Source organism: Dermacentor albipictus, chromosome 8, assembly GCF_038994185.2.
Source record: "Dermacentor albipictus isolate Rhodes 1998 colony chromosome 8, USDA_Dalb.pri_finalv2, whole genome shotgun sequence".
Classification (NCBI taxonomy): domain Eukaryota; kingdom Metazoa; phylum Arthropoda; class Arachnida; order Ixodida; family Ixodidae; genus Dermacentor; species Dermacentor albipictus.
Genome location: NC_091828.1, coordinates 65,693,241 through 65,719,564, shown reverse-complemented (window position 1 = coordinate 65,719,564; position 26,324 = coordinate 65,693,241). Strand labels below are relative to the sequence as shown.

General features: G+C 46.7%; 1 protein-coding gene across 1 annotated transcript in view; it reads left to right on the top strand.

Annotated features, from left to right (window-relative positions):
• LOC135914287 (uncharacterized) overlaps positions 1–26,324 on the top strand; it is a 335,268-nt gene that overhangs the window by 116,684 nt on the left and 192,260 nt on the right. Inside the window, exons 4-5 of the mRNA XM_070524644.1 lie at positions 20,609–20,694; positions 25,134–25,284. Of these exons, the coding sequence (XP_070380745.1) occupies positions 20,609–20,694; positions 25,134–25,284 (237 nt within the window). The remainder of the gene's footprint in view (positions 1–20,608; positions 20,695–25,133; positions 25,285–26,324) is intronic.

Genomic DNA, 26,324 nt, shown 5'->3' with positions numbered 1-26,324 from the left:
TTGGGCAAAGAACACCACAGTGTGCTGGGCACAAAGGCCATGCCGAGTTCTTCTTGCGCAAACTCAGGAATCGGTCACTGTGGGGCTTGTTAGTACAAGGAAGGGGTGCATCGTACCCAGGACGGAAGGTGTGAGCTATGAAGTGCGTAATTGCTATACGAGGAAGAATCAGGAAGCGTTTTCCCCGGAATTTTATTGGGCAAAATAAGGTTTATACCGGTAACTACAAATATGCGTGCTACTCTACGTACCGTACACTACCATACACTATATTTCCACATCGCCCCACACCGGTTCAGACATTTCTGCCATGGCAACACTAAATTTGTAATGCCCCTGTGGCAGAATTTGCCCGGCTAACTCTGGAACCCCTGTCGCATTGCTTTCTTCGCTTCATCGTTGCACGTGAATCGTTGTCCTGTCAGTAACTTTTCCAGTGGACCTTATTACCTTTCCCCAAACGTCGGCTGCATTTTCTTGTGGATTTCGATGCGCGTTCGTCCCTTGCTCCATAAAAAAACGAATAACACGTTGTTGCTCGTACGCCGTGGACGTGTCAAGCACAACCGCCATCCTCAACAACTGAAAGCAGCGCCGTGCCGCGGCGCTACCGGCAGATAAAGCCGGGCCGGTTCGAGAAAGGTCCACCGCTGCGAATGGATATGCTGACTTCAACTTTACAGCCGTGATTTGGCTAAAACAGATGGGGACGAAGACATTCCGATTAGCCTTCCTGTTTGCAGCACTCGGCGATACATACTGAGGCCACCACAAAACCCTCGCGGGTACGCGCTGCGCTACAGGTAATCAAAGTCGACGTACGGTGCTGCGTCGAGGTTGAATGGCACACACTCATTTCCTCGGTCATTGATGACTACGCCCGACACCCTGCATGCAGTTGCACGTTTGCATACAACATACCTGCAGCCAGTGATTTCCTGTAGTTGCGCCCAGGTATCCGAGAAACAGAGCACGGACATTCCTGTTGCGACGTGGTCCGGCAAGACGTCAAGCCTTTGTGAAGCCAGCGAACGCACGTTCAGCCACCAGACGACGAATCGGCGGGGCTGACAGAGCAGTGCAAAGCGTACAGCGCTGCGTGATGGCGCCAAGGCAATGTTGTTTCAGCCTACCAGGTTCATCACGCAGCGCTCCATGGGGATTTTAACGCGACAGCATTAAGGAGCTCGTGTCGCAGAAAAGCCGGTGTCGGCGTCGGCGGCGTTGGCCGTGAGCGATAAATCCCAGCAGGCCCTTCATGAATAAAAAACAACTTGCAAGATGGGCTGGGTGGGAATCGAACCAGGGTCTCCGGAGTGTGAGACGGAGGCGCTACCACTGAGCCACGAGGTCCATGTTCCAAAGAGGTACAAACGGGCCTCTAGTGAATGCGGTGTTGCCTTAGAAACGAGCTCTTCTAAGGCTCAGGCGTGCGTCGCTTGCTCAGGCGCACATTTCGTTGCCGCGCCGAACGCTGCGTTGCTCGACGCTCACCGCGTCCGATGCGGGGCGCGTAGTCGCTGCGCCGAAGCCCATTGTCTCACATCCCTTGGCGGGTCGACGAGAACGCTGTCGCGTTCCACTCTTGAAGGCGAAGCTTAAGCGTCCTCCAGTTTTTTTGGCACCGTGAATGTAAAGTTGTCGTCAGCTTTGCTGACGTAAGTAAAGGCCGTAAAGATACATGTTTTGACAGTGCATCGTACACAAGTCTAGGAGAATGACGGTGACCTCCGGCTTGCGCTGTTCTATACACAGCAGTCTGTTCATACCGACGTGGCCGTGCAGCAGCCCCGCGTGTAGTTCTACGCTTTGCTTGTCGAGCATCAGTCCACACATTGCGAGAAGACGCCGTTAAGTGCATCGAACACTCGTGGCAGCCTGCGCAGTGCCTCCGGGGCTTCGAAAGCACTCGCTCTTGTCAGGGCTGCGCACTAAGTGCGCGTAGTTGACGTGGCGTTACACCCGTCGCTATAGTCTGCAGCGGCAACTCGTGCATGCAACTAAGTAGTTGTAACAGCAACACCTCGCGCGGTAGGAAACTTCCGAAGGTCCTTCTTCCAAAGCAGCTTGCGCGCATTCACATGCTTCAGTGGTAAGATGCAGCCTCGCGCAAGGTGCAGCCCTGTTCGATTCCGGCTCGAATTTAAGAATTGTTTCTTACAATAGGCGATAGCCCTCTGCTGCGGACAACGACGGACATCACCCCCAAGAACGGCTGTTCTAGTGAGCGCACGATAGCTTACACTGTGGAACAGCGCACAAAGCGAGAATGCTATACACAAAAGAGCATGCCAACAACGCGCATACAATGCGGCCCTGTTTCTGCAGCAATAAAACTTTAATGAGTGCTTGAAATAATAATAATATTTGGGGTTTTACGTGCCAAAACCACTTTATGATTATGAGGCACGCCGTAGTGGAGGACTCCGGAAATTTTGACCACCTGGGGTTCTTTAACGTGCACCTAAATCTAAGCACACGGGTGTTTTCGCATTTCGCCCCCATTTCGCCCCCATCGAAATGCGGCCGCCGTGGCCGGGATTCGATCCCGTGACCTCGTGCTCAGCAGCCCAATACCATAGCCACTGAGCAACCACGGCGGGTATGCTTGAAATCAGCGGCTGCCGCAGCAGAAACTGAAGTGATGCAGAGAATAGTCAGACACTTCGCGCTGATATGTGCATCGTTCGTATTTATCTAAAGTTCTGAAAAAAAAGGGGTTCACAATAAGTTTCAGGCTTTATGGGGAAAAAGATGCTTCCATTGCCATGTATACTATCTTCAACCATAATGTCCCAATACTACAAAAAGTGTTTTGTTGTTATACGCTCCCGTAGCATTGTCACTACAAAGAGCTTTGTTCTTGTATTGCTGTGTTGTGTGTTGTTTTGCCAACACAGAAACTTATTGATCATGTCGTAGTGTTGCGCTGATAGAAAATTATGTGAAGTCAAGGTGTTGTGTTGCTGCTCGTTGAACATGTATTGCGATGTCACAGTGTTGTGCTGTCACTGTAGAAAGTGACGTCGGCAAGTCAGAAGAGCATAGTGAAGTTACTTGCTTAAGCTTGTTGTGAGGTCGTTTTGAAAGTCACGTTGTCTTGTCATTCTGTTGTGCTGTTACTAAAGAAAGTTGTGCTGTCACGTCGCAGTTTTATGTTGGTACTGCAGAAGGTTGCGTTGTCGCGTTGTAGCATTGGGCCGTTACTAGAGGAAGTGGACCTATAAGTACAAAATTGTGCGCTGGCAATACAATGTTGCGTCATTACTACACAAATCTGTGTTGCTTACAAAAAAGCGGTCTGTTGCACAACAGAATTTATACTGGAATGCAGTGATTTGGGCTTGTTGATATGACGTCGTCAGGCTTATGGCGCGTAAAAAGACAAGGACGAAAGGAAGCGCCATTGTGTCACGTCTTCTTTTCGTCCTTGTCGTTTCACGTGCTATAAGCCTCACAATTTATACGCTGCGTTTTTCAACTCAGTAGTGCTTCTCCTCACTGTTCTTTGAACTACGAATGCGAATAACTCTCGAAGGGCGTGAAGATGTTTGCCGGCGCATGCGAGAGACCGGCGGGAGCAAATCGGCAACGCGGCAAGATGGACGCCGCGAAAACATGGACGAGGGGTAGTGGCGTACACGACGCGATAAATAGACCGATCGGCACGACGGGGTGCTCGTTGTTCGTGCTCTTGCCTCTATAGGAGCCGCCGCCGCCGTTCTCGCCACCTGTAGGCGTTAATGAAAGCCAGCCTCCCTCACCTCCTCGAGAGACCTCCTCAGCTCGCCCTCCCCCCTCTCCTCGTCGACGTCCGTCTTGTGACCCTCTACCGAGCCCAAATCCGAACTGCGCTTGACGTCTTAATTAAACTCGCCCCGCCGATGCAGCGAGCCATCGCCGCCTCGGTCATCCGGGTCGCACGCGGCTAGCCTCTCCATGAGCCCTTTTCCTGGACTGAAGGCTGATGCACGCAGCGCGAGCCCGATGCTTCCGACGCCGATCCTTCGCGCGCTCCATCGCGGGCAGCTCGAATTAGCGTTAAGGGGATGCTTTAGCTGCGGCCAAACGACGCCGCTTTCGAAATACTTGAATGCCATTAAGATGCAGAAGTAGTCTCATTAAGCGAAAATGTGTGCTTATGCGTGCTTGTCTCAAAGAGAGGTGCCGAGCGAAAGATTAAAGGAAACGGGAGAGAGAGAGAGAGAGAGAGATGTTAGTGAATGTTTAAGATGTCTGTCCTGGGGAACGCAAGGCTTGCCGCTGCAAGTAAACTCGTTACGCCGGGAGCGTAGTCGTTATTCTTGCTTCCTCCTCCCCCACTTTCCCCATCCTTTCCTTTTTTCCCTTTCTCGCATATCGAACTTGAACGCTGGATTCGGCGCGCAGCCTAGCGTGGCACGCGCGAAACAATCATCTCCGCGGCCTACCTTCAAAGGCAGCCCGTCCGTTAAGGCGTAATAGTATTACTCGCCTGACACAATCCATTGCGTCACTTCTTTCGTTTTTTTCTTCATTACTTGCCCCGGTGCTGCTGATGCTCCTGCTTCATCTTGAGCAGTTCAATTAGCAACCCCTATATATAGTGCGAAACGCTCCAAGCACTCGTTTCGATTTGCGTCGTGGCCCCGCCTCTCAACGGGAGACGTCCAGTGCAACCCCCTGCTGTCTCGTCTATAGCTTCACGCCGTGCGGCGCAACTCACTTCACGGCGGCAGAGGTTTTTTTTTTATTATTATTTTTATTCTTTTGCCTCTTACAAGCAGCGGCACCCTTCGGCCACGCCCCTCCCTGCACCTTCCCTTTGGCGTCGGAGGAACGTTTTATTTACATGCGTGCGCGGCACTTTTGATGTGGTCGCAGGCGTGTTTCCCTCCTTTTTTGTTGTTTTTTACGTAGCGTTTCTTGCGTCTTTCTACGACTTTGTCTGCGCTGGTAGCTGCTGCCTGACCGAGTAGACTGAAGGCTGTTAACCACTAACAACTACCCCAGGCCACTACACACTACCCAATAGTATTGTCTGTATGTGACGCTAGAGGGCCCCATAGGTGGGGCAGCAGTACTACTGCGTTTGTTATGGTTGTTGTTGTAATTGTTGTTGTCGTTTCTTGAAGCCGTGTGCACCAAGGGGCAAGAAGGGAGCAAGTGACCAGCAGAAGCAGCCGAGGGTGGAGTTCGGCCGCTTGCAACAGACGTCGTATTGTCATATGACACTTGATTTTATGTCATTAGTGTTGTGTTTGCATAAGGTTTCCTTTACCATTTGTGCAAACTTCAATGAAAGCTATGCGACCGGGTAGGCACCACTGCTCGGAGAGAATCTTTGACTTCAGCTTTGAGTACTGGGTATGTGCCACTCGGTGTGTCCTCGTCTCCAAAGAACATTTTCTATGCGCACTTGGGTCAACGGGTGGGCGCCAGCACGTGCGTGGCCGTTCTGCAATGAAAGCCTTTGACGTCAACTTGGGAACTAAGTATGTGCCACCGTGAATGTGACGCTCTGCAATGAGAAAAAAACATCCCCTAAACTTCTCAGATGCTGAGCACTATCGAACCTAAGTCGAAAGGGTTCCTCAAGGAAAGCAACTGGACGCATTAGCAGGCTGCGCCACGACTGCACTGGGTACGTGCCGCTCTTCGATAAACTCCTCGCCAATTTGTGTCACTGAGCATCTGCCACTGAACGTGCGATAATCGAGGGAACAGTCCTTCGCGTCAGCACGCACCGGCACGCCACGCTTCAACGTCTCGGATGCCACGCGCGGACTTCTCTGCAGTGCCACTAGTTGGCGCAGCGTGTCCACTGAGATAAGAGGAGCTCGGTTGCCGCATGACAGGTTTCTTAGCCCTCGCACACACGGGCGCGAACACGAGCCGACCCTGATCAACTCTTATCGTTCATCATCGACCTGGACGTCCAGCGAAGCTGTTGCAGAACCACCACTACAGTTGCTGAGGGGAGGTTAAGCAATGCTTTATTGATGGTTCGGATGCTTGTCTTGAGCTTGTTCTTTATTGAAACGTATGCTGCTCTTTGTGTTGTACGGGTGATATCAATGAATGTATGCACTGTTCGCTTCACTTGACAGAGCGCTTGTTGCATCTGCCTTACGTGGGTATGAGCCGTTGCATTTTTCTTTTTTGCTTGCTTACGGAGCTATGAGCCATGGCTTACGGGGGTATGCGCCATTGTTTAGAGGCTTCTGAGCCATTGAATTCGTTTTAAGTGACGGACGGACAAATTTCTCGTTGGGTAGGCTTAGAAATGCTTACGCATTTAAAACTTCGGGCTCACTATGAATGTCCAGGTTAATGTAATCAGCCCTGGAGCAATGTGGGGACACACCGTATAGCTGCCGGAGATACGCGTCATTTATGAAGCGTGCATGCAGAAGGCTTATTCTCTCTCGCTTACCTCTCAACACGCTGTTCCACGTATAGAGTCGTCTCCACAAATTCCGCATGTGACGCGTGCGTGAATATATATATATATATATATATATATATATATATATATATATATATATGTATATATATATATATATATATATATATATATATATATATATATATATATTCAGAATAGGTTATTTGCACATATATGTGACACGGTTCGGATTACTTACTGTGCCAGATCAACTTTTGTTATGATATCGCTTGGTCTTGGAACACTTGTAAATACGCAATAGCAGACATCCAGGTACCCAAGCGGGCGTCAAAAATCTTTCTTGAAAATTTTCACACACCATGTTGGCGTCATAGAGATTCATTGAAGAGTGGCACACATGCATTGACATATATCGAGGAGTGGCCCCAGTTAGGTATCGCAGTTGGTTTTGAATACGGTTCCCTCTGCGCAGCAGTCCAATGCTCAGTCAGTGCACTAGACCACGGACTACCCAGAGAACCAAGTAGGCGGAACAACAGTTACAGGCATAGGCCGGCAGACAGATCAATAGCCACCAAAAATAGCGTTATGTTTCAGAGGAAAGTCAATTGCGTTGAAATAAGAACGAGTAGATGAAAGGAAAGCGCCAGTGCTGCGTGTCGTTCGATCTGTCCGCCCTGATTTTTGTGGGCGCCGTTTTAATCTCAAAATGAAATATTCCAAACTATTAGTATCAGGTCAAGTGCCATTACATGAAGGCGCATCAATATGACACATCGTCAACCGAAGACAGTTTTAGTGAATAATTACTTTTCTAGCAGGTTCTTACGACGAGCTGGTATGCAGCGTACGCGCATAAAAAATATGGCTAGTAGCTGAAGGCAGCATCTCCATATAGTATGCATACACAAACTGAACACCTTCTCATGTTTGTTGTGGTAAAAGCAGTTCTTTTTTTTTCTCCTCCACAATAAGCAGATGAAGGTGTAACGTCGCGTGGTAGGTTAGCATATTGATGCTTTATCCCGGTTTTTCATGCCAACTCGCGATATCCGGAGGGCACCCTAGTTTTGGCTTTCGTCGTTTGTAGCGGCACAATGATGTACCACAGCATATTGCTAATATTGTCACGACAACTGAGACAAATAATTATATAACAAAACGCTTCCCTACAGTTCCGCAAGTGTATGATCCGGCAATAATATTTAACGTAACTGCTCTCGAGTTAACATGGCAAAAATACATATAACATGATGCGTGTGGTGTCTCACGAAGCTATTACAACATACACAGCGGTATGTATGTATGTAGGACAACGCGTTACATTCGGATATGCGAACACGCGGACCTTGGAACTGATCCACTTAAAGTTGCGTCAGATTATAGGCATCTCTATGTATATCGCGACTCCCGCTTGAAATTGTATGCGTATACTGCGATACACGCAAAACCCATTCGCATAGGTCGACATTTCGGTAAACTTTGCTAGCTCGGAATGCGTGTGTGTGTGGCGAAGGCGAAAATAAGGCCGCGTCGGAAAACTCGTACGAAAGCAAGGCCTGTGCATGCAGATGAAACCTACGTCCACATTTCGCTTTAACACTGCGACATACCGCCGAACTGTAAAAAAAAATGAAAAAAGACAGCTTGAAAGTGGGGCTGGCAAGGCTCATTCGAATATTTCTCGCCAACGTCAACTACGCAGTCTCGAATTTCGTCGTCGGAAATGCCATTTTGGAATTTCCAAACTCGCACGGGCGCGAATATAGTTGTTGTTTTTTTTCCTCCCAATCCTGTGCTTGACGGCAGTCGTAACTGTGGGTAACATGTGATCATCCACAACAACAACAACAACAACAACAACAACAACAACAACTGCACTGTTGGCAGCAATCGCATTCGACATTCGCCGGGAATAGATGCTCTTTCCGACCAAGTTAATAATTCACGCCGGCAACTCGAAGCCGTCGTCTCCGCTCTGTCGCCAAATAGAGGGGGAATGCTTACGGTTCCCACAGGACGAATCCAAGCGCTGCGGCTGATGGCTTGGAGATGTAACACTGTTGCATCTGTAAAGCGGTGTGCGTGCTTCTGTTTCTGTGCGACTGCTGTACGGGAGCAAACTCGAGCATTCCCACGTCCGCAAAATAGCTCTAGAAAAGAAAAAAAAAGGAAGTGTAATATGGTCACATCCCACATTTCTCCCTTTCTGATTACTTCCTTGCAATGTTTCGCGTGGGTGTTTTTGAGCGACTAGAAAGGAGTAACTTTGCCTTTAAGTCGATTTCGATGTTACACAAAAAAATGGAATTTTAAGGAGGAGGAGTTGTTGAGGAATATAAAGAACACGATAGCGTAAGGACGTGTGCTTAAGATACAGCGCAAACAAATAGCAATATGCGAGGTGCGGCGGAGAAAATGCACCAGCGCACCAATTTCCTGTGGTAGAGGGGTAAATTTATATGCAAATTGTCGTACTGTGCATATTGAGCGTGCGAGATGAGGCCTATGGCATCACAGTCATTCTTTTTTCTTTCTCTTACGACTTCTTCTTTATTTTTCCGTCTCGTCACAGAGGAATGTTTTTGGCTTTTTTTTAACATGACTTATATGCCTTTAAGTGGGCAACTATTGTACAATATTTACACAGTTTCCCAACGAACCCAAGCGATAACGATATTGTGAGGCCTGGTGTAGCGAGATGCATCTCCCTTTTCACGCTATATTGCGCAAATGTATCCTTTCCGCTAAATAAAAAGTATCATTTTCTTTTATTCTACACACTAAACAAAAATAACGCGAAACGGGAGTAAACCGCTCGTCCTGTATCGCATTCCCGTTTCTGGGTTTTTTTTACTACGTACCAGTCGAGGTAAAAATTTACTACCATGCTGACCAAGGTTTTTGTATGTAGAAACGAGAGTAATTTTTTAATCTCTGGGAAGGTTTTTGGGGACGATAGTGGTACTATATTTTTACTGCCATCACGAAGTTCTAGCGGCTATTCCTGAGAGTTATTTTTCAAGCCCATTCGCGAGTTTCTTGGGTCTGATGTGGGAGTATTTTTTTACCTCTTTCATTAACTTTTCTCAGCTTTATCTGATAGTAATTTTTCAAGCTCATTCTGGAGTTTGTTGGAGGTGATGTGGGATTACTTTTTTACGTCATTCATCCAGTTTTCTAGGCTATTCCTGGGAGTTGTTTTTAGGCCTATTCTCGAGTTTGTTGGTACTGATGTCGGGGTATTTTCTTACCTCGATATCAAGGTTTCGTAGCTCTACCTGAGAGTAATTTTTCAAGCCCGTTCTGGAGTTTCTTGGGCCTGATATTTCGAAGACAACTGAAAGATTACAAAGATGATTTCATGGATCCCAAGCATGAGTGATTGTTTATTAGTTCTGACATGTTTCTCATAAAAAAGTCAGGCATGAGTTAATCATCACAAAACTATAGCCTTATAAAATGCTGTGATAAGCATAATAAATATTTGTACTAACACACAGACTGGAGGCTGGTAACTGCCCATTAGATCTCTCATAGCAAAATAAAATACATCACAACCATTGAATGTGCAATCCCACTAAAGTACAGTGAAAACAAGCAACATACAATATAAAATCTAACTGATAAATATACAGTCAGTACTAGAGACGTTCACATTAAACCCACTGAATATGCAGGTCATTCCTTCAAACAGGCAGTTGTCCAGAACATGGGTGTACAGTGCATTCAATGGATTAGTATGAACACAAGTATGCAACATAAAAATATTGCACTTAAGGCCAAATGGCATCTGCTGCTAATGGCCATTACTGCGCCAGACAAAATGAAACAACCATGTGGTAAATACAGCAAGCATTCGTACTATTACATTAGTGCCGGCCACTGCCCACCATATCTCTCTCTGCAAAAGGAAAACTATCAACGCATTCACGATGTAGTGAAACTAAAGCACTGTGAAAACAAAATGACACACAATACAAAATCTAACTCACAAATACACAGGCAGTACTAGAGATGTTCACATTAGACACACTGAATATGCAGATCATTCCTTCAAACAGGCAGTTGTCCAGAACATGGGTCTGCAGTGCATTCAATGGATGATTATGGACAAAACTATGCAACATAAAAATACAGTAAAAGCTCGTTAATTCGAACCGCAAGGGGAAGTCGCTTCAGTTCGAATTAACGAAAGTTCGAACTAACGAAAGTGAAGGAGAGCAACAGTACACTGCGATTTGGAAGCAGTAGGGCATGTCAGAAATTTGGCGAGTCAGAAAGTGATGGCGTGTGCCGCGAGCACACGCCATCTTCAAGTCGAAGCTCTGGGTCCGACTGTGCCACACCACCGACGTCCACCGAAACGAACGTTAGCCGAGGCTTAACACCATCACAATGAATCGCGACGGCCGATACCTACTAAACTGAAAACAGAGGTGCACAACCGATGAAGACTGCCGAGACAGACGCTGAACATGTGAAGGTGGCGAAGGCCCTGATTCATTGGTTCTTGAATGCAAGCGCAGCTGTGACATACTTGATTCGCTGTGTTTTGGCGCTTTCCGTGCCATCTCCGCACAACATTAGCAGCTGTACAAGATTTGCAAAACCCGCGAGATTTGCAACGGGCAAGAAGTCTCGGATGTTACGTAGAACATAGAGGCGGCGGCCGCCGCTGCCTTCTGGTTGACACCGCGTCGGTTAGATTTTTTTCCGATTTCGCCTTCTCTCACCGTTCTCTCCGTTTTGGAGGCAATACAGCCTTGTGTGTAGGTAGTAGGCGCGTTTCTCTGGCCGTGTGCCAGGCGAGCGTAGTTCGAATTATCCGTGAGGGAACCTTCTCGTGTTCGAATTAACGGACTTTTTTATACATAGACTTCTGTGGAGCTTGGCCGGACCAAATCGTACAGTTCGAATTATCCATAAATTCAAATTATTGAAGTTCGAATTAATGAGCTTTCACTGTATTGCACATAAGGCCAAATGACATCTGCTGCTAACGGCCACTAGTGCCTCAGACGAAATGAAACAACCATGTGGTAAATACAGCAAGCATTCGTACTACCACATTAGTGCCGGCAACTGCCCATCACATCTGTCACGGCAAAATAAAAACTATCACAACACATTCAAGATGTAGTGAAGTTAAGTCAGTAGTAGAGATGTTCACATTAGACTCACTGAATATGCAGACAATTTCTTCAAACAGGCAGTTGTCCACAACATGTGCGTGCAGTGCATTCAATGGATCATGAACAATACTATGCAACATAAAAACATTGCTCTTAAGGGCAGCTAGCATCTGCTGCTAATGACCATTAGTGCCCCAGCGGAATGAAACAATCGTGATAAATACAGCAAGCATTAATACTATCACATTAGTGTCGGCAACTGTCCACCATATCTTTCATTGCAAAAGAAAAACTATCACAACACATTCAAGATGTAGTGAAACTAAAGTACAGTGAAAATAAACAAGTGACACAATATACAAAATCTAACTCTTCAGTATTGCATCAAGCAAATGAGAGGGCACTAGAGATTATCATTAGACCCATCGATAGCATACTGACCTTCAAACAGCTAGTTGCCCAAGACATGGGTGCACAGTTAAATGACTGGATAGTTAGGAAGAAAACTGCAACAACCATGAGCAACATGTTCCATAAACTTTCAAACTTTCTAAAAAATGACCTCACTCAGATAAGGAAAGTGGTGATTGCTAATACACACGACAAAACGTATATGTGAAAACAGCCATTAACTGATACTAAAGCCCCTCCATACACGTTTCCGCCGACCAGGTTAAGGTACCGCCAACCTACCCTCTTCCTCCACGCTCCTCTGCCACTCACCCCCTTAGCTTCCGGTGTCAAGCGGAACTTCCGTAGCTGCAGCTTCCTGTTCCGAGTGAAGTAACGCTATGTTTTTCTTAACGTTGTTTACTTTCGCGTCGATGGAGAGGCTTTAATTGCACCAGCTGCGGTTTAAACTGTGAATGCGATTCCATCCAAGTACCACCGCCTATTGTAATCAGCGATCTGATCGTGTTCACTGTTTCGTGTCAACCTGCGACGGGTTGTGCCACGAGAGACAATGTACAGTGGAATGTAGTGCCTGGGCGCTTGGAGACTACTGCCGTTTTTCGTGCATTTAGAAAACAGCGACCACGAATTACTACTTCAGCGGAATATAACAGCTTGTCGCCTTTGCATTCTTCTCATGGTGACTCCCACAGCTCTGCTAAGCCCGCGTGGGCGTCTGACCATCGGCAGTCAAAGCGGAAATTCCCGCAGCACAACTCCAGGAACCGGAAACTTTTAAACCGGAAATGCTGGAACCGGATTTGGTGTGAGGGGAAAAGGCGGCGCACAACAAAGGTTGCCGCTACTTAAGAAAGCGGCAGTGGCGCGTGGATGGAGGGGCTCTAACTGATACCACTCCCCCCTGTGCTCAAAGAAAACATATGCAGCCCTTTTTCCACACAAGAGGAACATGTTGCACAACTGTATTGCAGTACTTATGGGTACAAGCCAGATTTCAATTTCGTTGCCTAAAAATTGTAGTGCTTCTTAGATAGACTAAAAGGGAATTGAGTGTGTTGCCCTCGTCTGTTTCTAGGCATGCAGTTGTGATGGATGCCATATGCTTGTGTGACAAATTGAACATAGTGCTATAGGTACGACTACAAGGATGTATATTTGTAGCTGCCCTCAAACCCTTTCATGTTGCCAGTCAGCATCTATGGTGTATCTTTGTATTGCTCATCTAACACTGTTTACACACAGAAGGCATGTCTGAATACCAAACCACATTATTCTCCACAGTTACTTTAAAGTGAATGCATTGTGACAAAGTGTAATGTGAGAAGTCCCTGATAAAGAAAAAATAAAGAAATAAATATAGCTAATTCAACTCCCCCCTGAATTACCAATTTCTGGGCCATTAAGTTTTGCCTACTACACTTGTGGTGATTAACACAGAGCCACGTTGGCCTAACCTTAGTGGCACAGGACATCCTTCAAGTTATCAGTTGGTACAGAATGATTCAGCATGCTGCTGGTGCTTTTGCCCCCGCTGAGAATACCTGTGGCATACTAACACACATTTTGTTGCTGAAGGTCCATTACAGAGATACTAAAGAGAAACAGTAAATCATTTTAGACTGATAAAACAATCTTTCAGAACTGTATTCATGAACATTGTGGCAATAAGCGGATTAATACATGAGAAAATGAAGATCTAACTTTCATTTTTCAAGTTTTATGCAGTGCCCGCACATCAGTGTGGAGTCATACTTCAACTAAGTATATTCTTTGACACCTTTACAACAGAATTCATCAATATTGGCCAGTAGAACATTAGCTAGACCCGAACAGACACCGTCAAATTCCATATCACAGCAAGCTGGTGCAGGAACTATAAGGTCGTGGTGGCGACACCAGTTTTCGTTTTTGCAAGTTATCTGGCTTTTCAATCCAATTCCCATGGTGGGAGTTGTTTTTCGGTGTTGTAGAAGAATGATTTAATAAAGCTCAAATAAATTTTCTCTTTCGTGTACCTTTAAAGCAAGTACTGTGCTACATGGCTTGGGCAACCTGCCAGCCACAGAACCCACGAGTGCTTTTGTTAGGCAAAATAATTTTTACAGAAACTTTCTTGAGGATATGCATCTGAAAATTTTTTTGCCTAGCAATAGTTCTTGTAAAAATTGAGTAAATCCAATGCTTTCACCTGCGGCTTTGTGTAGCAAAAATCCAGAAAGCAGTGCTCAATAAATGTCAAAATCCTGTGGGCCTTTTTCGAGTAGATAACGTGGAAGACCCAGAACGAAGCGAAAAGGCAGGCCAGGCCTGCCAGCAGTGACGCTGTCACAAACAATCGCTGCGCATCCATGTGTAGCGCCTCCCTTCAACCTCTTCTTTTGTAAAAGGAGCCTTAAGGAGCCCCCCCGCGAACTGAAAGCCCGAGTTGTTAGCATCCAGGCGCAGCCTCTTCAGCAGGCCCTTTTCAAAATATACACCGTCGCCGATGTCTACCTGTGAAACAACAGAACAAGCACAGATTAATTTTCTACACTTTTGATCAAGGAAAGGTTAGGAAATAAGGTAAGGTTTGCAAAAACGGAAGTAGCTGCTTCTTGTTGATACGGTTTAAAGAACAAAGTACTATTACGTATACCATACATGCGTTGTGCTGAGCTGTGTACTTTCACCTAAGACTAGACTTCAATGCGAAAGAAAGACATTCATCTGCCTAGCTCTAAGCAAATGCGTTCCACCCCTTGGCACAGAATCAAATCTGGTGCTGCTCTAGCGATTAGCACACATTGAAAGCTTCAAGCCTGATTTAGTATTAGGCCAAGGGTCAAGCTGTGCTCGATTATAGTCAGATACAACTTTAGAAAAACAGGGGCGTTTACTCCTCCGAGGCGGATGCACACGAGCATCCACTAATGGGTGCGCACTCTGGACTGACGTCATGCGCCGGACGGCCGGTGGCCTGCCGTCGGAGAAGATGGCCACCCGGTCTTCGAACTGGGCCAAGTCGCGTCAGCTGTGCATGTCAATGCCTTGTCACAGTGAATTCCCAAACTGTTTGTCATTGTCTATCATGCCGGAAATATTACTGCGAGCTTACAATGCGGCATCTTTGCCGCGTGCGTTTATTCTAAGCCATGATCCGGCGAAGAAACATTGCAGCGTGCATCGCTGATGCTGCGCTGCGCTTTGCCTGAAAACAGGATGCCTCGGTGACTGCTTCAAACACACATCCTGCCTGTTTGTTTCATGTCTTTTTTATTTCGCTCCTGAGTGAAGTTAGGACAAGAAAAGTTTGCCAAAGTCCGGTGCCTGCTGTCAGCAGCGGGTGAGTTCGTGTACCGTGTCGCTGCATTTTTCGTCGGAGCAAAACCATTCTGAGGAGAAATTAGAAAAGTGTGCGCGCGTGAAACAAACCTACGAGCGTCTCAACAGAAAATATTTGACAAAGAAGCCTCCAATGCAAAAATTTGTCGCCGTCAACTTAGCGTGAGTGATCGTTGTCAACAGTGAGATAGCCGAGCGTCTAACGGCGGTGTTCGAGCGTTGTGTATAGCACTGTTGATTGATTTCTTTCCACCAGTGCTCACCGCGCACGCAAGCTGTAGAATGCGTGCTGTGGCACAGTCACGCATAAGTTGTGTTGCCAGCGTTCCTGCTTCCATGCGTGTTTGCACTTACTCGTATTTGTCCTTTTATTTTATATTAGCATTTGTTTTTGATAGTTTTCTTTCAGCAAAGTCCTTACACATTTTCATTAGCCAATCTCATTCAAAGCATAACTCCTGTACACTGCAGGACTGGCCTCTTCCATCTCATTAAAACCTTTCTCACTGGTCTACCTCGTCTTCTCAATCTGCCTACTTGCTGCGTTTTCTGTCCTTGTTTCTTGTGTTGTTGCTGCAATGTGATTAACCAACTTGCTCAAAACAAATTTTGATCGCCTATCAAAACAGAAAGGTTGAGAGATACATTTTCTTAAAAGCGCCATGTGGGTTGCACAGTAACTTTGCCTCTTACCTCTGTTCATGTTTATGCGTCAGTGCATGTGGTAGCTAGCCAGAAGTGCACATGAAAGGCTGCATATTATGAAACACCTTGCTATGCTGTTGCATTTTTCATGCATTCAGTCTTAGTAAACAAACGGTTTCGCTGCCTATCACATATGATGGCGAAGATTTTCAGCACGAATAACAACGTGCAGTGGGGTGTGATTTCTGTCTGACGCTTTCGCCGTTGCAAAGACATTCTTCAGTGAATGGAGCCCAGCAAAGCAGTGCACTGAGAGCTTTTGCAACTTTCACCATTTATTACTTCACAAATGACATTGTCTGAACCTGGCCGTTGATCGACATGCCGATGGCTTGTAAATTAAATAATTGCCTCAATAAAACGCATTCAACTTCACTCAGCATTTTTTAGCACAATGCTAGCAGAGCTATTCAGGGTGAATAATTGTGCTTACATTGGTGTTACTTGCCCGGCCAGATAAACAAATACAATGGCTGCGGTATGACTGTGATTTGACGTGCAGACTGCCAATGGTGCCTTTCAAGCGTGCCCTTGACTACTGCTATTCATAGCTACCCGCCTGGGTATATTGGGCCTAACTAAGCTAATGATGTTTGATAATAGTTCTCTTATTCGCATTGCTTGCCTGGGCCAGGTAACCAAAATAAATAATGCCACCACATGAATCTGTGTTTGCATGCAAGCTGCCAACAGCGGCTGTCATTCTCGCATTGATTGCTGCCATTTCACCAACAGTGGCGACGGCTTGACTGCGCTTTGATGTGCAGACTGCTAAAGGTGACTTTGAAGCGTGCCCTGATGACTGTTATTTCATCACAGGTGGCTGTCCAATTGAGTATTTTGGGCCTCCTGACCTTGGCATTATTCATCTCAACGGGCTGGAAAAAACAGTAGGGGCAGCACAACTGCACGCAAAGCACAACGTGCTTTGGCGTGCAGGCTGCTAAGAGTGGCTGCCAATTTCATTCACGTTGACTACTGCTTTTTCGTGTGAAGCTGGACAGTGGCTGCCCGAATGAGCATTTCGTGCCCCACATAGTTATTCAGAGTTAATAACTGCATTTGCATTCAGATTTTCCGGCATTTCAGCACGTTTCCATGCCAACGCTTATATTGAGCATGATCTGTGCAGGACGTTGCTTTTTGAGAATTGGGCTTCCATTAGAAGGAACATGTCATCAAATGAACCGCTTATTTATTTGAGAGGTCACGGGAGAATGCTTGGCTGCTGTGCTTGACAAGCAGTACACCGCTTCAGTGATGGGAGATCCATTGTTGCGTTTGCCGAGGTATGTATGGCTGGCAGGAGGTCTGGACCTCGCTTCACGCAGAGTCAGAGACGAGGAGAGTTTTCTCTGCGAATAATTCTTTAAACAATGTTTACATGTTGTCGTCGTTATCAGGACAGAGACCAACAGGGCAGCAAGCTGCTTAAATAACACCCCTCAGTCCAAAGATCTCCTAGACAGTCCCCAAGGACGAAACAAGGTCGTGAGAGAGAGGGTCCGGGCAGCCTCCGGGGTCCTAACGCCGCTCTCGGTGGCCGGCGCTTCCTTGAACAGCACTGCGGCGTCAGGATGATTTGGCGGTCGGTCAGAATGGTGCGCCGGGCAAGTTTTATGGCCCGCAGAGGACAAAGGGAACCAACTGCAAGGCACCGGGTCGAAACAGCCCTCCTTTGGAAACTGTCCCAAACACAGCGGGAGTCGTTTGTGGTGCGGGCGCCGCTGGACAAACGAGGGGGGGGGGGGGGGGTTGCATTGCTGCCGGGACGGGGAGGGGCTGAATAGCAGTCCGTGATCCGGTGGCTGCTTCCATCGTGGACGCCGTGCAGCCACGAGGAAACTCGAGCCGTGCATGTAGTCGTGTCCGAAGCAGGCAGGCACCATGTGGGGATCAATGCTGCCTTCACAGTTGACAAACCATAGCACTGGCCTTCCGGCAGGCAAATCCCAGGGCACAAACATAACACAATATACGCTTCGAGAACTCGTTAGTGATCTTCTCGATCGTCGGTACCTCGTGGTGAAAGAAATCGTGCACACGACCTCAGCGCACACGTGTCCTACTTCGTGCTGCTTCTTTTTTTCTCCACCTTTTGTAGGCGTTTTCGCGAGGGCGTCGATAGTTTGCCACCCGAAATATGCGAAGCTTTGACCTCCCTCCTCACCTTTAACACGGTGCTTTCGCTGACACTGAGCATCTTTGGTTTGTAATGGTTGCGATACATGCACTATTTTATATAAGTACTTGTTCAGTAGCAACTGATTCATTTGAAGCTCGGAACAGGAGTAGTTAGTAAATGTGCCGTGTACATGTAAACAAGCACAAATGCCATGCAGAGTTGCTCTTTCTACTTTTGCCACTTGCAATGAAGCTAAAGAGCAGACGACGGGCAGCGTTGTGGAAGGCACGGGGTTATTTTTCTGTGGCGATCTGGCATGTGCTGTAGCACATGAGAGCTCTACTATACCAGTCATCAAAGTCTTTATTTATACTGAGAATTGTGCATTTCCTAAGCACGATTTTTTTAGCGGGATTATTTTAGTTGCGGAGGCAATCGGACGTCGCGCTTCATTCACCTGGGCGGGTCCTCCCCTTTTTTCTAAATTTGTATCTGACTACAGTGACACACAAGTGCTCGAGAACTACTGAACAAGACGCAATTGTTTTCGATTTACTGACTGCACTTGGGTGTAAAGCTTTTGTCTGAGAAATGAATAAACCACATACACAAGCAGCATTTTCTTAGTTAGCACAGTCTTTAATAGATACTGATACCTTCAATTTAGAAAGCCCTGTATATTGGGCCTCATCAAACTAATTTCATAAAAGGTTTGGCAAGGTAGAAGCATAGAATTTTAGAGTCATTAGAAGACAGGTGAAATGAGTTATTTATTGCAATTATTACTCTAAATTAAAATTTAGACCACTCATCCCAATGAGAAATTGATGCAAGCAGTTTGTACATGCCACATAAGCATTTAGATATCAAAAATACGGATTAGAGAAAACCTTTTCTTGGAGGTTCATTATTGCAAGCAGTCATGCCCTCGAGGAGAAATAACTTCTTTTTCTGTAGGGAGAAATGAGGCTCGAGTATTTTATTGGACACATATATATGCCCATGCATATATGTTATCTCTATATATATCTCTGTTGTAAACTTTTTTTTCATGTATATGCAAGGTGTGTGTGTAACATCTCATTGTGCACAAAATCAAATCCATATGAACCCGACAAGAAGCTAAACAAACAAGAGAGCAATCCCAGTGACAAGCCATGTTAAACCAACGAGGTAGCCATCCCAGTAACAAACCGTATCAAAAATTTTACTGACATGAATTCTGACCTATGAAACATAACGTGTATATGAATACTATCTACATTAGAGCAATGGGCAACTTTAAGCAATGGCTACGCCAACATCAGAACGATGTGGATGAGAAAAGAGTGGCATCAAATGCTTTGGCAGAGCATGCCGCAATGACTAAACACAATAGTGACTGCATAGTGTCTAGCATAATCGGCCAGGAAAGAAATTGGAAGCCATGCCAGTACCCAGATTCCCTGGAGATGCAATCAACAGGACACACGTTTATCTGAAACCAAGGAGCCCACGCCTATCTTATGCTAAAACTTACCTAATTAAATATGCACTTCCACTTTTTTTAGCCTTATTGTGAACAAGGCTTCCATATGGAAGCCAAAATGTATTGCTTTTAATGTTGTATTTGGTTGGTCTATGTCTGTCTTTGTCATGTTTCATACCGACCGCACAGGCTTCTCTGAAACTTTTGATGATACAACTTTTGTGCGAAAGCATTGCTTAAGGCACTTTTGCGTAAACCATGTCTTTAGGTGGTACAACGCATTTTTCTAGACACTCTAGAGCACATTATTCAAGGCACGAAACCTGAATTCATTGTTCTTAAAAAGGCATTTTGGCTAGATTAATACAGTCTATATGGAGTATATAAGGCATAATTACTCAAGCGCCCAATTATATTTAACTCAGAGGAGGCTACTTTAGGTAAATTCATTAAACTGAGGGCACTCCACCAAAACATAAAATTCATGATCAGCCACTAGAAATCCTGAAAATGGCAATACAGTAAAATGATTGCATATAACACAAATGTATCCTACAACTCGAAAGGCAGCGCCAGTTTTGTACGCACCTTTGAGAAAGCACACAGATCACGTGCTTTATTGTCGTGCTGTCCAGCTTCCAGCAGTGCAGCAGGTTCCTGCTCGATGTAGGGATGCCTCCAGAATCTGCATAGCCTTCAAAAGTAAGAAATGTTTAATTTATTGCGCTGTGAACCTGGGAATTTGTGATTTACCAGTGTCATGTGAAATTGCAAAGAGAGCCTCACACAGCAAGCTGCATGAATTCGCGCCTGGTTGCACAAATGGCTCTTTGTTATATTTAAGGAGGTTACACTGATATTTTGTAACAAGTGAAGTTTCAGGAAGGAACGAAATCAGCAACAACAGGCTACCAGGACAATCAAAAACAAAACTCATATATGCAGTAAAACGTGGCGCATTGGATTAAACAAAAATATTGAGCACATGAAAAGCATTCTGAAAGCTAGATCACGATTTTGTAGCGATGCTATTCCTTTTCGTTATTCGTTAGTGGTCTGACCGCCGCCCCGGCCCGTGCTACGTACTGGAACAGCCGGCCGTTTGCGGTGGCCGACAAGAGTGGTACAGAATCGAGGGGTAAGTATCCCTACAAAATCGCAGTCCTTACTTTATTACGCACTGCCGTATAACCTACGATTGCAAGAGCTGGCATCCCGTTCGTAAGAATTGGTTGGTCTATGTCTTTCTTAAAGGCCGGTGTCTGAAATGTCTCGATTAAAAATAAACTTCGTTACTGTAATATCGGCCTATGTCGGGTTTGCAACATAGAAGACAAATACGCGAAGACACTCAAGAACATAAACAATACACAGGTTCTCGCGACGTGGTCCTCCAAACCAAACTGTATACATACAAAAATCTTCATACAAGCTTCTATCCGCTTAAGCGTCAAACATAGGAATCGTGTGCCAACGCACAAAGCCCATGATACATCGACGGATACATTACACATGTACTGTACTTGCGGGAATGCATATATAACGAATAACTTCTTGCCAGAAAACTACCGAACGAACAGCAACTATCAGTGTTTTCATAATTGTGTGCCCATTCAGGCATAGCAATCAAGGCGGGTAGCATATATTTTACAGCAGAATGCAAGTACACTTACTGTAACATCAGAGGAAGCCTTCGTGAAATTGCTTGCTAAATGTGCACAGCAAGACGGCCAACCTACGATCAGAAAGCGCTTTGCTCTAGCTAATTACACAAGGTTCATTACGTAAATCATAAGTTCAAGAATGCGCGCAAGGGCCAAACTTGCTTACCTTTCAAAAAGACTTGGCCAACGCTCCTTCGTCTCAAAGGTACCGAGGCACCGACGTCTTTCTGGCGCAAGCACTGTAGAACTTCCGATGAACTCCAACTCCACAAAAGCACAACCTTCAACAGCCTTCCATACACTACGATTCGAAGCTCCAGTACCAGACTTTTCACAGGAGCGCGGCAGGCAGCTCGGCAAAACAAAGGCAGCTCGGACGGGCGCTGTTGTAAGACACTCACTGTCGACACTGGTAGATCGCACGAAACACATGGCGAACTAACGGCGTTACACGAGTCCGGAGGGTTTGCGATGGTTACTGCACATGACAAGGAGCACATTTTGTCTAGGCACTTCTAAAATATCTCAAATACCGCCTTACTGTAATGTGCATTCACGACAACCAACGTGGTATGTCGACCAAACAAATACTGCAGTGGCGACACTCTGCGGTTTTTAGAAAAATGTGTCGTAAATGAGAAAATTACGTGTTTTTTCCTAACAACAATCGGTAGGGACACTTTAACAAATTTCTTGGGTCCAAAAGTGTTAACTTTGTATAAATATGCACTTTTTTATACGAAGTTTAAGAAAATGTATTGTAGTATATATAAAAAAATAACGAAACGGATGTCGCCTTCAAGATTCGCAACCACTTCAGTCGCATGCAGTTTGCAAAAGCACGGCCTTCGAAATCAGACTGTGTCGCTCAAACGAAACTGTAGCTGGGAGGAGGGCAGGCATTTAGGCCCCAATTGTTGGGTTTACAGTGCCTAGGTAGGCTTCCTTATTTATAAAGAATATACAGGGACTAACGCCGAACCATGAGGGGACACAGGGGACACACGGTACGATTCGGCGTCCGATCCAACGTGCGTGTATCCGAACGGTCGAGCGGCGCGTAAGCTCCGCCCAGATCCAGCCCCCCCCCCCCCCCCCCCAGCTTGAGTTCAGGTTCACGTCGAGAAACACAATATAAAAACTCTGCACAACACTGCTTCGCTTTACGTGAACACTGTCAATAAAATTATGCCCCTGCAAGTGACAGAACACTTCACGACGGCGCGTTGTCCACTGACGGCTCCGGTAACAGCCAGCGATACGGCCGGCAGGCATAGCTAGGCGGACGCTGCGGCCGACGGCGCTTGATTCAGCCCGAGCTCGATGAAGAGGGCTCATTTTTGCCAAAACAGTTAACGCTGTGCACTTAGGTAGCCCGTAATCAAATACAATTGGTTTACTCGACGCAGTCGTTGCGAAGGGCAAACGTGCAAGCGAAGCGAGCAGCCTCGCTCGGACGGTCGGTGCAGAGATCGGTGTGTGCTGTTTGTCCGCGGAAAGGCCCTCGCGTCGCGGCTCCCATTTCGACGGTAGCTTAGTGCTAGTGTACTAGGCGCTGTTTTGCATAATAAGCACATGTTTGAGATAACTTTATTGAACTGGTAACTATTTCGTGTCGGCAACAAACTGCAGCAGGCAAGGGGGAAAAAAAAAAGACGGCGAGAAACCGGCCTGCCAGCGCCGCCTCCGTGGAGGGAACGTCAGAGAACGTCACATTAGCTGCGGCCAAACGACGGTGCGGAGAGTGCGGTTGTCAGACACATCGGACGATGAAAATTTGCCCGGTTTGTCGCACGCCGGACGTCCGATCCGGCGCTTCGGCACGGCAAAACACCTCGATTCCGGCTGCCGTTCATGCGCGTCGGACGCCGGATCGGACCGTGTGTCTCCCGCTTTAGTTGGCGAACACGAGGCCATCAGCGCGCCTTCTGTGCAGCTCCGTTTGCTTGCAGTGGTGGATGGCCTACGGGCTTCTTTGACGCCTACTGAGCACAAATTCATGATCACCGCTCGTATACACGCTTCCTACAGCGCTAGCTGTCGTGTTTACGAGATTATGTGCCCTCACCTTGAATTGGTGAGACTGCTCGACATGATCGCATCTATTTCTAGTGCGTGAGGCTTTCCATTGACTGTCACTACAACTAACCAACGTTTTGTTTATTTTGTGCTACAGTGGGTCGTGACGATTCCGTTCACAGCTTCAAAGTGGACAAGAGACAGTCATTTTCTCGCTCGTAGAAGCATGAAAAAGTGGGCTTGTGCTTGGCAATGAACTTTGACCGACACGCTTGCTTCCGGCCGGAGCAGCAGACGCGACAACTCGCCGTTTGTAGGCTGCCGGCCGATGGCGGTATCCCTCGCGAACGGCAAGATATTTACCTGCCGTAGAGAGGATCGGTCCAGGAACGATTCTTGAGGCGATTTTTGTCGCTGAATGCGAGCATGGCCACGCCGGTTCGCCGTGCAGAGCGGAATCGGAACATTATTTTTCGATGAGTTCGCACTGACGCAATGCAGTCGATTGGCTCGTCGGTCGTGCAACGGGCGGCGCGCCGGCAGGAAGCCGCGTCCACTTGAAGCCGCGTCCACCTCTTACGCGACGTATGTAGTACATACGTTCCAAGTTTCCAACGTTCTGCCGTTCCGCTGGTGGATGCACCGCCACGGCATCGATCTTTGCCAGTCCTGCCGCGGCCGTGCCTGTCGCCGAGCGTAGGCTTAACTGGATTGGGCGGAGCTTGCAACCTTGGGGAGTAAAGTGGTAGTATTTAATCACGTGATCTTCAGGTTGGTTCCAGATCACGTGGTTTTAAACTCTCAATAGATGGTTTTTGGTCACCTGATCTAAAACTCTGTACGTCGTAAAGCCGGCTCATGACATCCTTTTACTACGTTTCTCAGAGATGGTAGTAAAACGATGTAATGTAACGCATTTTACTGCCTAATGCCAGAGTAATTTTCTGGTGCAAGGTAGTCTTCAAAGCTCATGAGCCGCAAAAACCCCAATGTCGGCTAACTTTTGTTTACAGTGTACGCTCACTCAACATTGACTTCTAAGTATGGCTGCTATGTGATTAAAACTAAAGAAGTGGTGGAGGACGCATTGTACATTTTGTTCAACAAGCAAATATTTGGACTTTAAAGAAGAACTTGAACATAACAATATAGTTATGCCTTTATTTTTTGCTATTAAAACGACATTTGGCAGGGGTACTGCAAACAACGCGCGTTTGGCTCAAACGTGTTCAATTCGTTTTTAAAGTATGCCTTCCTGCATAAAAGCAGAGCTTTCCGAAACAAAAGTCGGGAGGATATGCCCCTCGCACAGGTCATTCGCATGTCGTCCACAATTATCCATGTCCGCACTCCGCATGACGAAGACTTGCGTAAGATGACGTAACACCCCACGCGGGCTCACAATCAGAGCGCAGTTATACGCAAGAGTTGCGTGAGCGTCCGTCGTATAGTAACTGCTGCTGACTGCGTACACGGCATCAACGATCATCACTGGGCACCACTCCTTTTTCTTTTCCTCTGTCGCAAAAACGTCACCCGCACAATGGTACGGGCAGAATCTTCACGAGATGCTTATCAACAATGGCAGCCCCTCTAAACAAGTCCCTGTCAATAGGCAACTACGTGTCCCCCGACGGTAGCTTCGTGGGCGTGGTGCTTCAGCCGTACAAGGCATTAGGAAACCATCATACGTGGAGATGGCACGCGAAAGTTAACGAGGACTGCACGCTACGCTCTATGTTTTTAGCCAGCAAACAGTGTGTGAGCTTTTCGCTAGCTGCGGCGGCCTCTATATCGATCGATCCACGCGTTCGATTTCTCGATGACCTGTACGTCGCAATGAAATGCAAACACGCTCACTCCTTCACTCGTTCACTTTGCTACATTGTTGCAGGCACCACCGCCGACGACGCCACAAGGACGGCACTGTTTCCATGTCTACAGCGAGGCCCACAAGAGAGCGGCACACAGGGTGTCCCAGCCTGGGTTGGGAAAGCCCTTGTAAAATACTGGTGCAACGTACGGCTACGAGATCCACGCTATTGGTAATCACTCCTGTCCCGTCGCGTAGATTGTTTTTGTGTAGTAATTAGCTTTTGTAATTAGACGATAAAAATTAGTCAAAATATATTTTATTTCTCTTATCACCTAAGGGCGCCTTCCTGCAGTGAGAAAGCTGCTATTGCGCCCGAAAAAAATCCAAACCTGTCGTTCTCAGCACGGGATGTCCTGCGCAATCATTGTTCCAGCCTTACACTCGAACCGCGCGAAATAGAAGAAAAAAATTGCTACGTGATTACGCGCCCGATTTCCACGACAATAGTGGCCCCAGAACTAATTCAAAGCAGCTAATGCGTCTCGCATATTGACCGACTGGGCAACCAACTGGCACCGGCGAGGTGTGGGAGGCGCTGTTCGCTTCCGCTGATCACGAGCTCCGTGTTACGTTTGCCGACACATGCCGAGTGAGGCAGTGAACAGAGTTACTTTCCACAAATCCTTTTTGAGGGACGGATTTGTTCCGGCGCACAGGCGTGTAATCGAACGGAACTTTGCACATTTCGCCTGCTGTGAGAAAAGCGCGCGAAATATTACTCAGCATACACCACGCTGGAAGCGACCGAGCGGGAAGCCCTAGCACGCAATAACAGTGGACGAATGTCGAGTTTCAACTCTATTTAGTGTTTATTTTTTCATGTGCTTTCTTTATTGAACTCGTACTTTTGTTCTCTCTGAGGTTACCACTAACCGATGCACACTGAAGGCACGCACCTAAATTCGCAATGGTGTTATTATTAAATATTAGGGTAAGCATTCAAAGTTGGTGCTATGAAAGCGCAGGTCGCCATCCTTGATACCATTATGAGACCGATGACGTAGTTTACCTTGGTGCAGTCGTCGCTCACTAGGGAATACCTGGCAGATAATCAAGCACAAACTCAGTGCGGAATGCTCGCAATACTTCACACTAAAACAGGCACAAACGTCCGAGATAGCAGGGAATGGACGAATAGAAGTGCACGTCACAAGATAAACATCCAATCGAACGACAATAGACAATGCCTAGTGCTCCCTGAACCGCTCA